This window comes from Crocodylus porosus, unplaced genomic scaffold, assembly GCF_001723895.1.
Source record: "Crocodylus porosus isolate Cpor-Errol unplaced genomic scaffold, CroPor_comp1, whole genome shotgun sequence".
NCBI lineage: Eukaryota > Metazoa > Chordata > Crocodylia > Crocodylidae > Crocodylus > Crocodylus porosus.
The window spans coordinates 59036320-59048108 of record NW_017728907.1 but is presented as its reverse complement, the minus strand read 5'-3'; the positions used below and the strand labels follow the sequence as shown (position 1 = coordinate 59048108).

Sequence of the window (11789 nt, the reverse complement as noted above, 5' to 3'; positions counted from 1 at the left end):
ATTATTATAGGATAGTGATAATAATAATATTATTATCTATTAATAACAATATTATTATTATTATCACCATCATCATTATCTCCTGCAAAAGGGGGCCGGATGCTAAAAGTTCTCCCAGGGCCACTGGGAGTCTAGGTATGGTGCTGCTGGGTCAGGACTGGCCATTGCTGTTTACAAATGGGTCCTGGTACAAAAAAGATTGAAAATTGTTGATCTACTTCAACCCTCTGCCTGAGGCAGGATCATCCCTATCCAGACATGTTTCTTTGGTTCAGCTTTTACCTTTTATAACGATGATGAAAATAAGTGACACCTGCCCTGTTATGTCTAGTGCATGTTTACTGGAAGAGAAGAGTGCCTTTGAAGACTTCTTCCTTTCTGCAGGTCACTTCTTGCATGTCCAAGGCAGGCAAGGTTAGGTTATCTCTGTGTTGAACTTCAACACGCTCACCTCACTACTCACCTAACTGCCAAAAGGTAAAACCTTAACTTCGTCTTTCAACTCACTTGTGTTAGACCTGGGTGATGTTCTCAGACAGTGACGTTAACAGCCTGTGACAGCAATAATGTGGCAGATAATATAAAAATGTTCTATGAGTATTCAAAGTTAAAACTGAATATACGTGGTTACAGTAGCTGTCCTTGTAACCCTAATATTCAGTCTTGTACTACTTTTTAATAAGTTGCTCAGATAGCCAGAAGAATGGGATTATCAAAACCCCCTGACCAGGAATTAAACTTTATACTGTAATCAAGATCCAACAAGCATTCTTCTGTAGCAAAGAACTCAAAGACCACAAGTCAAAATGTTTTTAACACTATAAAGTCCTATTGGGAAATTCTAGGTTTGTCTTATGAATCATGTTTGCACACCGAACTGTATTAATATTTTATGGCACCCTGCAGCACCCTGGTTGAAAATTGCTGGATTCTCTCTTCACATCTATGCTGACCTTTGAAGGATCTCTCTGCACCCTGGTTGAGAATCACTGCTGTAAAATACATCTTAGGCCCAAACCTACAAACACTTAAATACATGTTTAATTTCAAGCATATGAGTACCGGTATTCTCACTTAAGTTGCAGGACTAGAGCTTTGAATAATAATTTGCGACTTTTATGATCTTATTACATTTCTATTGATTACATTCCCTGTGTGCCTTAAAAGTCCACTTTACATTCTGTGCTTTATTTCGAACACATGTGCACAAGCGCACACAGCCATTTTGGAAAAACTGTCCTACATTACTGGAGGGCACTCGCACTATACAGTCATGCAGAACTCAAATGGGTATAATTATATCGAAATCTACCTTTACCTCAACTAACTCTTGGAGCAGTAGCTGCATGAATCTAACAAATCTGCTATTGATAGGCATTCCAGACTGTGTTTAAAAAAAAAAAATCTAGCCATTTGTGGACAGTCTTAAAAGACGAACAAAAACAAAGGATAAATATGTGGTGTAGTGTATTTTTTTTCTCTACCACCTACCTGCTGGTGCCTATATTTCTGTTGAAAAATTAGCGACGGAAATAGTTCCTTGCCTGTATCTGTCTAGCTGATGTAATATAGAATTAAAAGAGAAAAAAACCAGAATGTTGCCTAGTAAAGGGTTGATGTTGGTATTATTGTGGCTTACTCTCCAAAGGTGTTTTGAGAGAGAAAGTGAGTGGGAGAACAAGAGCCTAAACATGTGCCTCTGCCTGGTGTCAGAACGCACTAGTCAAATAAACAACACTAGAGCAGTTAAGAGTGTGTTACCATTGTGTGTATTTTGAGACATGTTATTCAGGTTGTTTGGTATCCCTCAGTAGAACCAAAACCCTAAAAACCAGAAAAATACAATGGAATAATAATTGTGGGGCCTCAGTTTGACGGCTTAATAGTTACCGTAACAAAAAAGACAACTTGATATCGATAACAGATTTAAAAGACTTGACTAGTCGCACCCGTCTATGTTTTTTTTTATATTCTCTATCTTAATTTTAGTGTGTATAGGACTTGACTTGATTGTGTGCTTAGCTATACATTTGTAACATGCTAATATACATTACAATGCTTGGCCTGTTGTTGCTTAAATGCATTTTTTTGTCCTCAGTTCAGTGTCTTCCAGCACCAAATATTACTTGTAAGGATCACAGTGGCATAGAAAAAATCTTTACTGGAAAGGAAGTTGGATTTTACAAGCCTATTGAATGCCGTAATGTGTAAGTAAATGATTGTGTGCTTTGCAATACATTAGTCCCTGTTTCCATGCTTAGTTTTTTAAAATGGTACAGCGTGTGTTGCCTGGGGAATGGGGAAATGAATTTATATTTAATACTGTAAGTTAGAAGAACTGGTCACCAGAAACACTGTGTACAAATGTCACATTAACTAGCATGTTCTTACAAGATGGTATAGCTTAATGGTAAAAATATAAATCTTATGAGCAAAGCTGGTTTTGAGCTGCACGTCTTGTATTCTGTCCCGATGTTGTGTGCGAGTCTTTGGTTCTGGTAGTAGTTGCTGTGTGCCAGGAGACTGTCAGCAAAGGTCTGTTGACAAAAAATTGAGTGCTTCCCCACTCAGAGCTCTTGTGTGGCAGCAGAACCCCCTGGCAGCTGGCAGAAGGCATGTGTAGACACTATCTTGCCTTCCACAGCTGCAGCAGTCCTTTCAGCAGCTGGTTGCTTTTCCACATTGTGGCAGCACAGCTGCTGCAGTGGAGGCGACTGTGCATGCAGTGTGATGTCAGTGTAACTGCTTTCTGCTGCTAGACTCAGATAAGTGTGGACAGAGCATCCTAGGTATGGAAAATGAATGATCCCTGTTGTAGTTTAATTCAGGGCTGTTTGTCCTGAGTTTTGCATCAAAACAGTTATTTACACAGCAGCTTGAATGGCCTTCCTTTCTCCAGTCTTTGTGAGAACGTATTTAGCAGAATTTGCAGATTCCTTGCAATCTGACAGGCCTTGACCTTAGCTTCTGTCATGGCCTCAAACTTGCAACCTCTTGGCTATCAGCCATGCACCCTAGCACTCAGCTTGAATGGCAGTTATTGAATGGAATTAGCCAGGAATGTTGGGACAAAAGTATTATTTCAGATGCTTCACAGGTACCTACAGTGGGACAGTGAGGGTATATATGTACAAGATCCCAAAATAAAATTATTTGTTCAGGAGTACAGGGTCATCTGTTTTTAGCCTGAATTTAGAGGAACAATTTTCACTCCTATTTTTTGTATGAGCTGATGTTTACAAAACAGTTACATTTATTACAGGACTCAATAGTGTTTTTTAAATGTGAACAAATTAAATTGGCTGAAACTTAGTCTGTATTAGAAAGTGCCTTCAGCAGAAGCATGTCAGGTGGGAGCAGAAAAGCTCATACCCTGTATCCAACATAATCTGCAGCTCTCTCAGACTAGAAATAAACTTTGGGTGTACCCCAGGTGTGTTTCTCCTGGGATTTTACATAAAAACAGGCACAGCGTAGTCATTTATACATACAATGGCAGTTAACTCAAATTAGTCACCCCCCACCCCCACACACACACATTTTCAGGTGGGAAGGAGGGTTATTTTGGTAATTTGCAGGTAGAATTAAAGTGGGACAATGGGTTTGTACCTTGTAGGATGTCTTTTTTTTAATCTCATTGTGAGCACACCTGTGTTCACAGAGGCTGTTCTGCAAGCAGAGCAATGTTCAATCTAGGGTTTTGCTGCCCCAGTGCTGCCCCCTTAGTTTAAGTGGCAAGAGCCTCACAAAGTAGACCCAGCCTTAGTTCTTCATTCAGATCATGGGCAGTGCAGACCATTAAGCGTGGATTAAATCAATTGCAGCACTTAAAAACCTACTAGTAAAGTTAAGGGAATTCCTGTCTGTTTTCTCCTTTATTGGGAAATTGCAAGTCTTGTCTAGATAAAATAGAATCGTGAAGTCACAGCTCCAGCAATCCTAGCTGAACCTCACCTGCTGTGCTAATCAGGAAGCCAGTTAACTCTAACTTAATACTTTTAGTAGTCAGTAGTTTGCTTACCTCGGCAAGCTCTGTATCATTCAACCAGTTTCATGTCTTTTTTTTCTTTACTTACCATCTCAAACTGTCTAAGCTCAGCACACTCAAAGCTAACATAGCCAGCGTTAACTGCCAGCTAAGCAAATTTTGGTCACTGCTTTCTCTAGAGAGTATAGCTTTTCAGCCACATCTTCCAAGAACAAGAAAAATATCAAACTTAATGTGCTGAAGTTTCCTTCCTTCCTCCCTCACTGTAACAAAGAATTCCTAGGTTTATTTTCACCTCATTATATTTTTCTGGCTAATATTGTATGTAGCAGCCTGCTTGTTAAACTTTTATTTGCTTCATGACTATAGATTAAGTTCGAGGAACAAAACCATGCATTTGTCATAGAATCATAGAAAATTAGGATTGGAAGGGACCTCTGGAGGTCATCTAGTCCAACCTTCTGTTCAAAGCCACAGTGGCCACAAACTCCTAGAAGGCTGTTTCAGACTCAACATTAGGAATTAACTTCTTCACAGTTAGGGTGTCCAGACTGTGGGATAAACTCCCTCCACAGGTGGTGTAATCACCTACCCTGGAGATCTTCAAGAGGAGACTGGACAGTCACCTTGCTGGGGTCACCTGACCCCCCAGTTGTCTTTCTGGCCTGGTACAGGGGGCTGGACCCGATGACCTTTTAAGGTCCCTTCCAGCCCCTTACAATCTGTGAAAGCAGGACCATCCCCAACTAGATCATCCCAGCCAAAGCTTTGTCTAGCTGAGTTTTGAAAACCTCCAAAATAGAGCTTCTACCAGTTCTCTGGGTAACCTGTTCCAGTGTTTTACTACCCTCCTAGTGAGAAAATTCTTTTTGAAATCTAACCTAAACTTCCCTTGCTGCAACTTGAGACTGTTGCTCCTTGTTCTGTCATCTGCCACCACTGAGAACAGTCTAGCAGTATTGCCAGCCCAACTGTGCCAAAAGTCATGAGATGAACTTTTAAAAAAATCAGGAGAGGCATGTAAATCATGAGATGCTATTTTTGAAGTGTGTGTGTGTGGGGGGTGTTATTTGTGAAGGTGTGGGGGGGCTGTGGGCATGTATGTGGGGTTTGGAGCCTGGGGGAGGAGGGTGCCCATACACCCTGGCAGGATGTGGGTCAGGAGTGAGATGCAGCAGGGCTGGGGGGGTTGTGGCTTGGGAGTGAGGAGCAGACACAGACAGCACCCAGCTGGTAAGTGGAGAGGAAGGGGCCAGGGGGTGGGGAGGCTGAGGGAGGGAGTGGGGCAGGAGCAGTGGCTGGGATGAATGGGGCCCCAGGTCTGGGGCGGGTTGTCGAGAGGTGCAGTGGGGGGGGAGAGAGCTCCCCGCAGCAGTACACACACCCCGGGGAGGCATGGGGGACACATGCCCCCCATGGGGCAGAGGCAGGCTACCTGCTGCGGGGTCAGGGCTCTGTGTCCTCCTGCTTTTGCCCCGGGGGCTCAACTTTGTGATGCCATTGCTGCCTGCTGGGTGGGCAGGGGATGCAGGGTGTGGTGGCCGTGCAGCGTGTCCCCTGCCTATCCAGCAGCAGGAAGCACACAGGCATCACATGGCTGAGCTCCCCAGGGAAAAGCAGCAGGGCACAGAGCCCCAGGTCCTTGGCAGGCAGCCCACCTCTGCCCTGCCAGGAGCACATGCCTGCATGCCTTCCCTAGAGGTGCATGCTGCTGTGAGGAGCTGTACCCCCTGCACCTCTGGACAACCTGCCCCAGCACTGGGGCCACATTCACCACAGCCCCTGCTCCTGCCCCACTCCCTCCCTTACAGTAGGAGCCTCAATCTTCCCCCTTCTCCACCTCCTGGCCCATTCCCCTCCACAGATTTACTAGCTGGGAAAATCTGGAGATCTGAGGGTTTGATTGGAAGATCGAGAGTTGGAGTTATTTTTGCTTAGAAATCCTGAGTCTCGCAATGGTTTTGTGACAGTTGGCATTACTGGCTTAGCTCCATCCTCTTTGAAACCTCCCTCCATGTAGGTAAAAGCTAGTATTAAATCCCCTCTCAGTCTTCTCTTCTCCAAACAAAATACGCCCAGTTCCCTCAGCCTCTCCTCTTAAGTCATGTTCCCCAGCCCCCTCACCGATTTTGTTCTGCTCCGCTGGACTCTCCAATTTGTTCACATCCTTTCTGTAGTGGGGGCCCCAAAACTGAACCCAGTACTCCAGATGTGGCCTTACAGTCCCTGTGAACTGGCTCTCACTTGGTAAGGGAGAAGCTGTGGCACCTCAAAAAGACTTGCTCCATCTTTACAATCCAATGTCTCTTTACAAGAAAATAAACAGCTTCCAGTTGCATCATTGCAAACTGTTGTACATTTCAGTACTGGTTACCAGTAAAGTTCTGCTATCATTCCCTTGAGAAACTATTAGCAGACTTATTTACCCTTTTAAAAAGTAAAAACTAAGCTTAATATACTTACGTATTCATACATGTAATAAAAACATGTAATAAGTTAGTCTGTGTATAGGTAGTCCTCATGAATGCATGCATAGTCAGAATTTTTACTGGCCTTTTGTACGGGTTCTAAGTTAAGGTTACCATATTTTAAGTTCCAAAAAAGAGGACACGTGTCCAAAAAAGAGGACACTTGTTGGGGGGGTCAGTAATATGCCCCTCCGCAGCCCTGCCAATGCCACTCATTCCCAACCGACAGCCTCCCATCCCTGCCAGTGCCCTCCACTCCTGACCAGCAGTCTATTCTGCCCCCCAGTGCCCCTCACTGCCAACCTGCCGGGCTCCTCCTCCTCAGTGCTGCAGCCTCCTCCTGTCCCAGCTGCCCCACCGAAGCAAGGGCACTGGGTTGCTGCCACCAAAGGGCCCCTGACCCCTTCCCCCTCTGGAGGGGCAGACATCTCCCCCCCATCCCCCTTGCCCTGCTGCAGCTTTGGTGCCCAGACACCTTCCCCCAGCGCCAACAGGCACCTGCCCCCCTCACACACCCATCCCCCCTGGCAGTCCCCATGCCCTGGCCCTCCAACCCCTGCTGCCCATAGACTTACCTGCATTCAGCTGCTGGGGCTGCTCCCACCACCCTGCCTGACTGCATGCTGGCCAGATGGTATGTGTGCACACACATGTGGCACCTCCTGCCTCCAGTTGCCTACCCTCAGCCTCCAGCAGTGGTGGCCTTAGGGTTGTTGGGGCCCTAGGCAAGAGAGTCATTTGGGGCTACTTAGCGGCTTAATTTTGATGACCTATATGCAAGTTGGACGTTTTCAATTTCAATTTCACTTTGCCCTACCTATGAAACTGCAATGAAAGTATCTTAATACAATATTACTAATACAAATATTCATTGCAATTAATTTTTACTTTATAAAGTGTGGAGCCCCGAGCGGCTGCCCGGTTTGCCCTCCCCTAAGGCTGCTACTGCCTCCCATCACCCTCCCCCCCACTTCTCCCCAAGCAGCTCCTGGTTGGGGCAAGCCAGGAAAAACATTGATGCTAAGCAGAGCAAAATCCTGGACACTTAATCATATTTTAAAAGGCCACCCGGACTGACATCGGAGGGTCCAAAAGGAGGGCATGTCCAGGGAAAACCTGGACATATAGTAACCTTCTCTAATTCCATTTCAAATTTGTTACCACAGTATTCTCCCATTTGATGATGTATTAGGAAACATACCCATCATTCAGTGGTTCTTTGAGTGCCTTGCTGAGTTATTTTAGAGAACTTAAGCATTGTCTACCAGAATTATATATAACTTAAAACGAGAAAAACTTTTAAGAAATAACCTTTTCTCAAATTAAGTTTGTATTGATGTTTAATATTTATGTGGCATTTTTCACTTTTCCATTTCTGTGAAAAGATCACACTAATCCAAGGCAAGGGGCTTTTCCCCCCTGTGTTGAATGGAGAAAAACTCTTGGATTTGAGTAAATATGATATTTACAGAAAACCATTAGGAAGAGCAGCTTAATAGTGTTATAGTCTTGCATTTTTTTTACTTGAAGAAATGAGTAAGACTAAAAGAAGGAAAAATGTAACATTTCCTATGGCATTAACATGTTTCCATTTTGTAGCAAATATTCCTCCTCCTCTTACCTCCCATTTCGTTCTTATGTGGTACTAGTGGTATTACCTGCTTATATACCTGTAGTCTTAAGGGTTTATGCTCTCTTTCAAAATATTAAATTACATAGAAGCTGCGAATTCATTAGGCCAATGGACCCATCTGGAATGGGTATTAACATGGAGGTAATTTTGTGTTCCTACATGCAAACTTTTATATTGAAATTGCCTTTGTGCATTAGTGTCTGTTTGGTTGTTGACACTTCAAATTGATTAACATAACTAGAGGTTTTATCTTAGCTTTTTAAATGAAGCCATTAGCATTCTTCACTACTGAAAGGAAACTGTTTTCAAGACAATGATTTGTTATTTTTCACTGTGCTCAGGAAGGCCCAGTTTGTTCCATAGTATTTATACACAGAATAGCACTGAAGTAACAGTCGCAGTTTAATCACTTAATGTCGCCATTAGGTTTTAAAGTCAATAAATCCAGATAATAAGCAAAATTGTAAATCTCTGTTTGGCATAAGAAATGCTTTATTGCAGGGGTTTGGATTCCTACATGTCTGCCGCCTTTGAGAAATCATTTTATTCAGCTGTTATCTAAGGGCTTGTTTTGGCCATTTTCACTAATTGGATGCATTGCCAAGTGTCAACATCAGAATAGTGGATTGGTGCACACTTTTACAGTTCTAGTTTCACTCTGGTCTGTTCCTCCTTTCTATGGGTAACTGCTCCCAAGTGCATCCACCAGTGGCTTTAGGATTGTTAATAGCATTTGTAGCCATTTGTCCTTAGGTCACTGATTTAGCGCTGAGCATAGGTAGGGACCTACCAAATTTGAGGCGATTACCTCTAGTTTTGGGGGCAGAACCCAGGGCCTGGCAGCCATTTTGTGGGTGGGGCCCCATGACAGACAGCCCTCAGAGCCAATCAGCAGCAAGAGGTGGGGTTGGCAGCCATCTTGCCAGCACCCCAACCTCCCCCTTCCCTGGTGGGCTGCTGCAGCACCCTTAAGACTGCTGGCTCCTTCTGGGGAGCTAACATTTTATTTTCTATACATTTTTTTTGTCCCCCTTCTCCCTTCCTCCTCCCCCTGGATTGTGCAGGCAATGCAGGTTTTGGAAAATCCATGAAATCACAATTTCAGTAGGTCCCTAGGCGTAGGTCAGTAGTGCCTGAAAGGTGCCAGCATCAGGATGTGCATACCACAGATCCCAACAGTAATTAGCACTTTCTTGACCACCTCAGAAGAGGGGGTAAAGACCTGTTGTGTGCACTAACTGCGAATACTGGCTAAGTACAGAAAGCCCCTGGCGGAAGGTGCTCTCACAGTCATACTTTACTTAAAAGTGCTGTAAGTTAGAGCACGTTGCAACCAAACAGATGTGCTGGTCGGTGGAGGGAGCTCAGTGCCTGCCTGCACTGGCCAAGGTCACTAGGCAGGAGGTGCTCCCACGTGCCTCCCAGGAGGCTGCAGGAGAACTGTGCTGCATCCCTCCTCCCCCGCCAGCTGGTGATGGTCAGCAGTGGGCAGGGGCAGAGGGCAAGGGGAAAGGGAACCCCCCCACTGCAGGGTCTCTGCTATAGTCTGCTAGCTGGGGTCTTGAGGGGGAGGCTCCTTCCACTTGGCCCCGTTTGCAGTGCAAGGAATTGCCTATCCAGGCTGCCCCTCCTGCAGTTGCTGACTGCTACTGTCAAGAAGCTTGGGCAGGGGGGAAGGGTCCCCCACCACAGGGACCCAGCTCAGCCCGTCCTACCTCCCCAAAGACCCCGGATAGCAAGCTGTGAGAGCCCTTGCGGCAGGGGAGTTCTTTCCCCTGTCCCAGTTTCTTTACAGCAGCAGCTTAGCCTCACATTTTGCTGCACTGGGAATTGGGGCCCAAGGGGGTGGCAGGTGAAAGCCCTGTGTGGACTCAGGGTGACCCTCACAAGCCAGCAAACTGTGGGGAGGGCCCTTGCAGCAGGGGGCTCACCCCCCCCCCCTTCCCTCCAGCCACAGTTCCTGGCACAGCAAAAAGCTGCAGCTGCCAGGTCACTCGGGGAGCGGGGCTGAACGGAGCCCGTTGCCTGGACCTGGCCCTTTCCTGCTCCGTCCCTCCACCGTCAGCAAGATGTGGGGTGGCACTCATGGCAGGAAGGGCTCTGTGTTAGAGTGGACATGTACATGGATAGTATTGCTATGTTGAAGTTTCTATGTTAACTTTTGGAAGTAAACTAAAATTGTTAAACTAAACAACACAAATTTCATCTTGCATAAACAGAAACTGGCAATAGTACATAATTTCTAATTAAATTACTCAGAAAATACACAGATTAATATCTTGTTTCAACTATGGCTTTTCTTTCTTGTTTCTTGGCAGAAATGGATACTCGTATAAAGTGGCAGTTGCTTTGTCTTTATTTCTTGGGTGGCTGGGAGCAGACAGATTTTATCTAGGCTATCCTGCTTTAGGTAAGCTTGTTTTTTCTGGATTTGCTTTTAAATTTTTAAATTGCAATTTACATATATACTTATGTCTGAAGTACTGGCCTGTCACTGTATTCAAACTTACAAGTGTATTTTTTACTTCACTTCAAAAGCAAAGCAGTATATAGATCTGCTTCCTGGTGTCAGCGTGTTAGCCATTTAAATGGACACAGGGTCAAACAGATTGTTATTTTAAGTCAGGGCTTTCCAATTTCAAAGAAGCTAGGGACCGCATGTCCTAAAGGCCACACCAGTAGGGGCCTTACACTGCAAGGGCAGCAGTAAGATGTACCATGACCCCCAAGACTGCACACCCAGACTCCTCCATCGTTGCACTGTATGGGTGAGTGCTCCTTCCACCGCACCCTGCCTCCCCTTCCTCTCCCTGTGGGCTCCTGCGTGGCATTGCACCATGAGGGTGCTCCAAGCTACTAGCTCCCCCAACACTGTGGGCTGCTCCACATCATTTTGTACTGTGCTCTCCCCCAGGGCAGGGGTATGCAGCAGAAGCCAAGGGAAGAAGGGGGAGCCCTGAGACCCAGCTGCTACTACAGCTAGAGGAATAAGGGTAGGGGAGTCCAAGGGTTGCCTATTAACCCCTCAGTGGGACAGCCCCTTTTTAAGTGAGTATAACTCCTTCTAAAGCAAGCAGCAACAAAGAGGTACTGTGGTTAACTAGAGGGGCATGTCAGCAAATTTGATTTGGTACCATTTCCTTGGGCAAATTGCTTCATTTTTCTGAACCTCAAATGGTTATGAAACTCTGAGATCTAATAAGAGAAGCTGTATTTAATATTAATATAAGATTTGAACTGGTTTATCCTATCGCTGAATTATAATCTTGTCACTCATTTGGGTAATATCTGTCGATTTCTGGCCAGATAGTTCAAATAAGTTTTTAAAATTCTACATGTTCTCTTTATATATGTGTGTGTATGTATATATATGTGTGTGTGTGTGTGTGTGTGTGTGTGTGTGTGTATATATATATATATATAAAAAAAAGTAGATGTGAAATCAGACATTCCAATAGGATCCTAAACTGACCGACTTCTGTAGTAAACAGTTGAATTGTATACCATATAAAGTCCATTGTACAATAACTATTTTACCATTATAGTTTATAAAATATAATACTTAAACTAAAAGATATGCAGTGTAGGAAGATATTTTTGACTGAATTGTGATGTTCTGTAATTTAGTGAATACTGTGTGGTTATTGAGATGTTTACTGGGTGAAGGTATTGGTTTAATTTTGGGATGGTTTTCCTTGCA

At 44.6% G+C, this 11789-nt stretch overlaps 1 protein-coding gene across 1 annotated transcript in view; it reads left to right on the top strand.

Annotated features, from left to right (window-relative positions):
• Positions 1–2055: 2055 nt before the first annotated feature.
• The window catches only part of TM2D1 (TM2 domain containing 1), a 33083-nt gene continuing 23349 nt past the window's right edge, over positions 2056–11789 (top strand). The window contains exons 1-2 of the mRNA XM_019530642.1: positions 2056–2207; positions 10408–10499. Of these exons, the coding sequence (XP_019386187.1) occupies positions 2056–2207; positions 10408–10499 (244 nt within the window). The remainder of the gene's footprint in view (positions 2208–10407; positions 10500–11789) is intronic.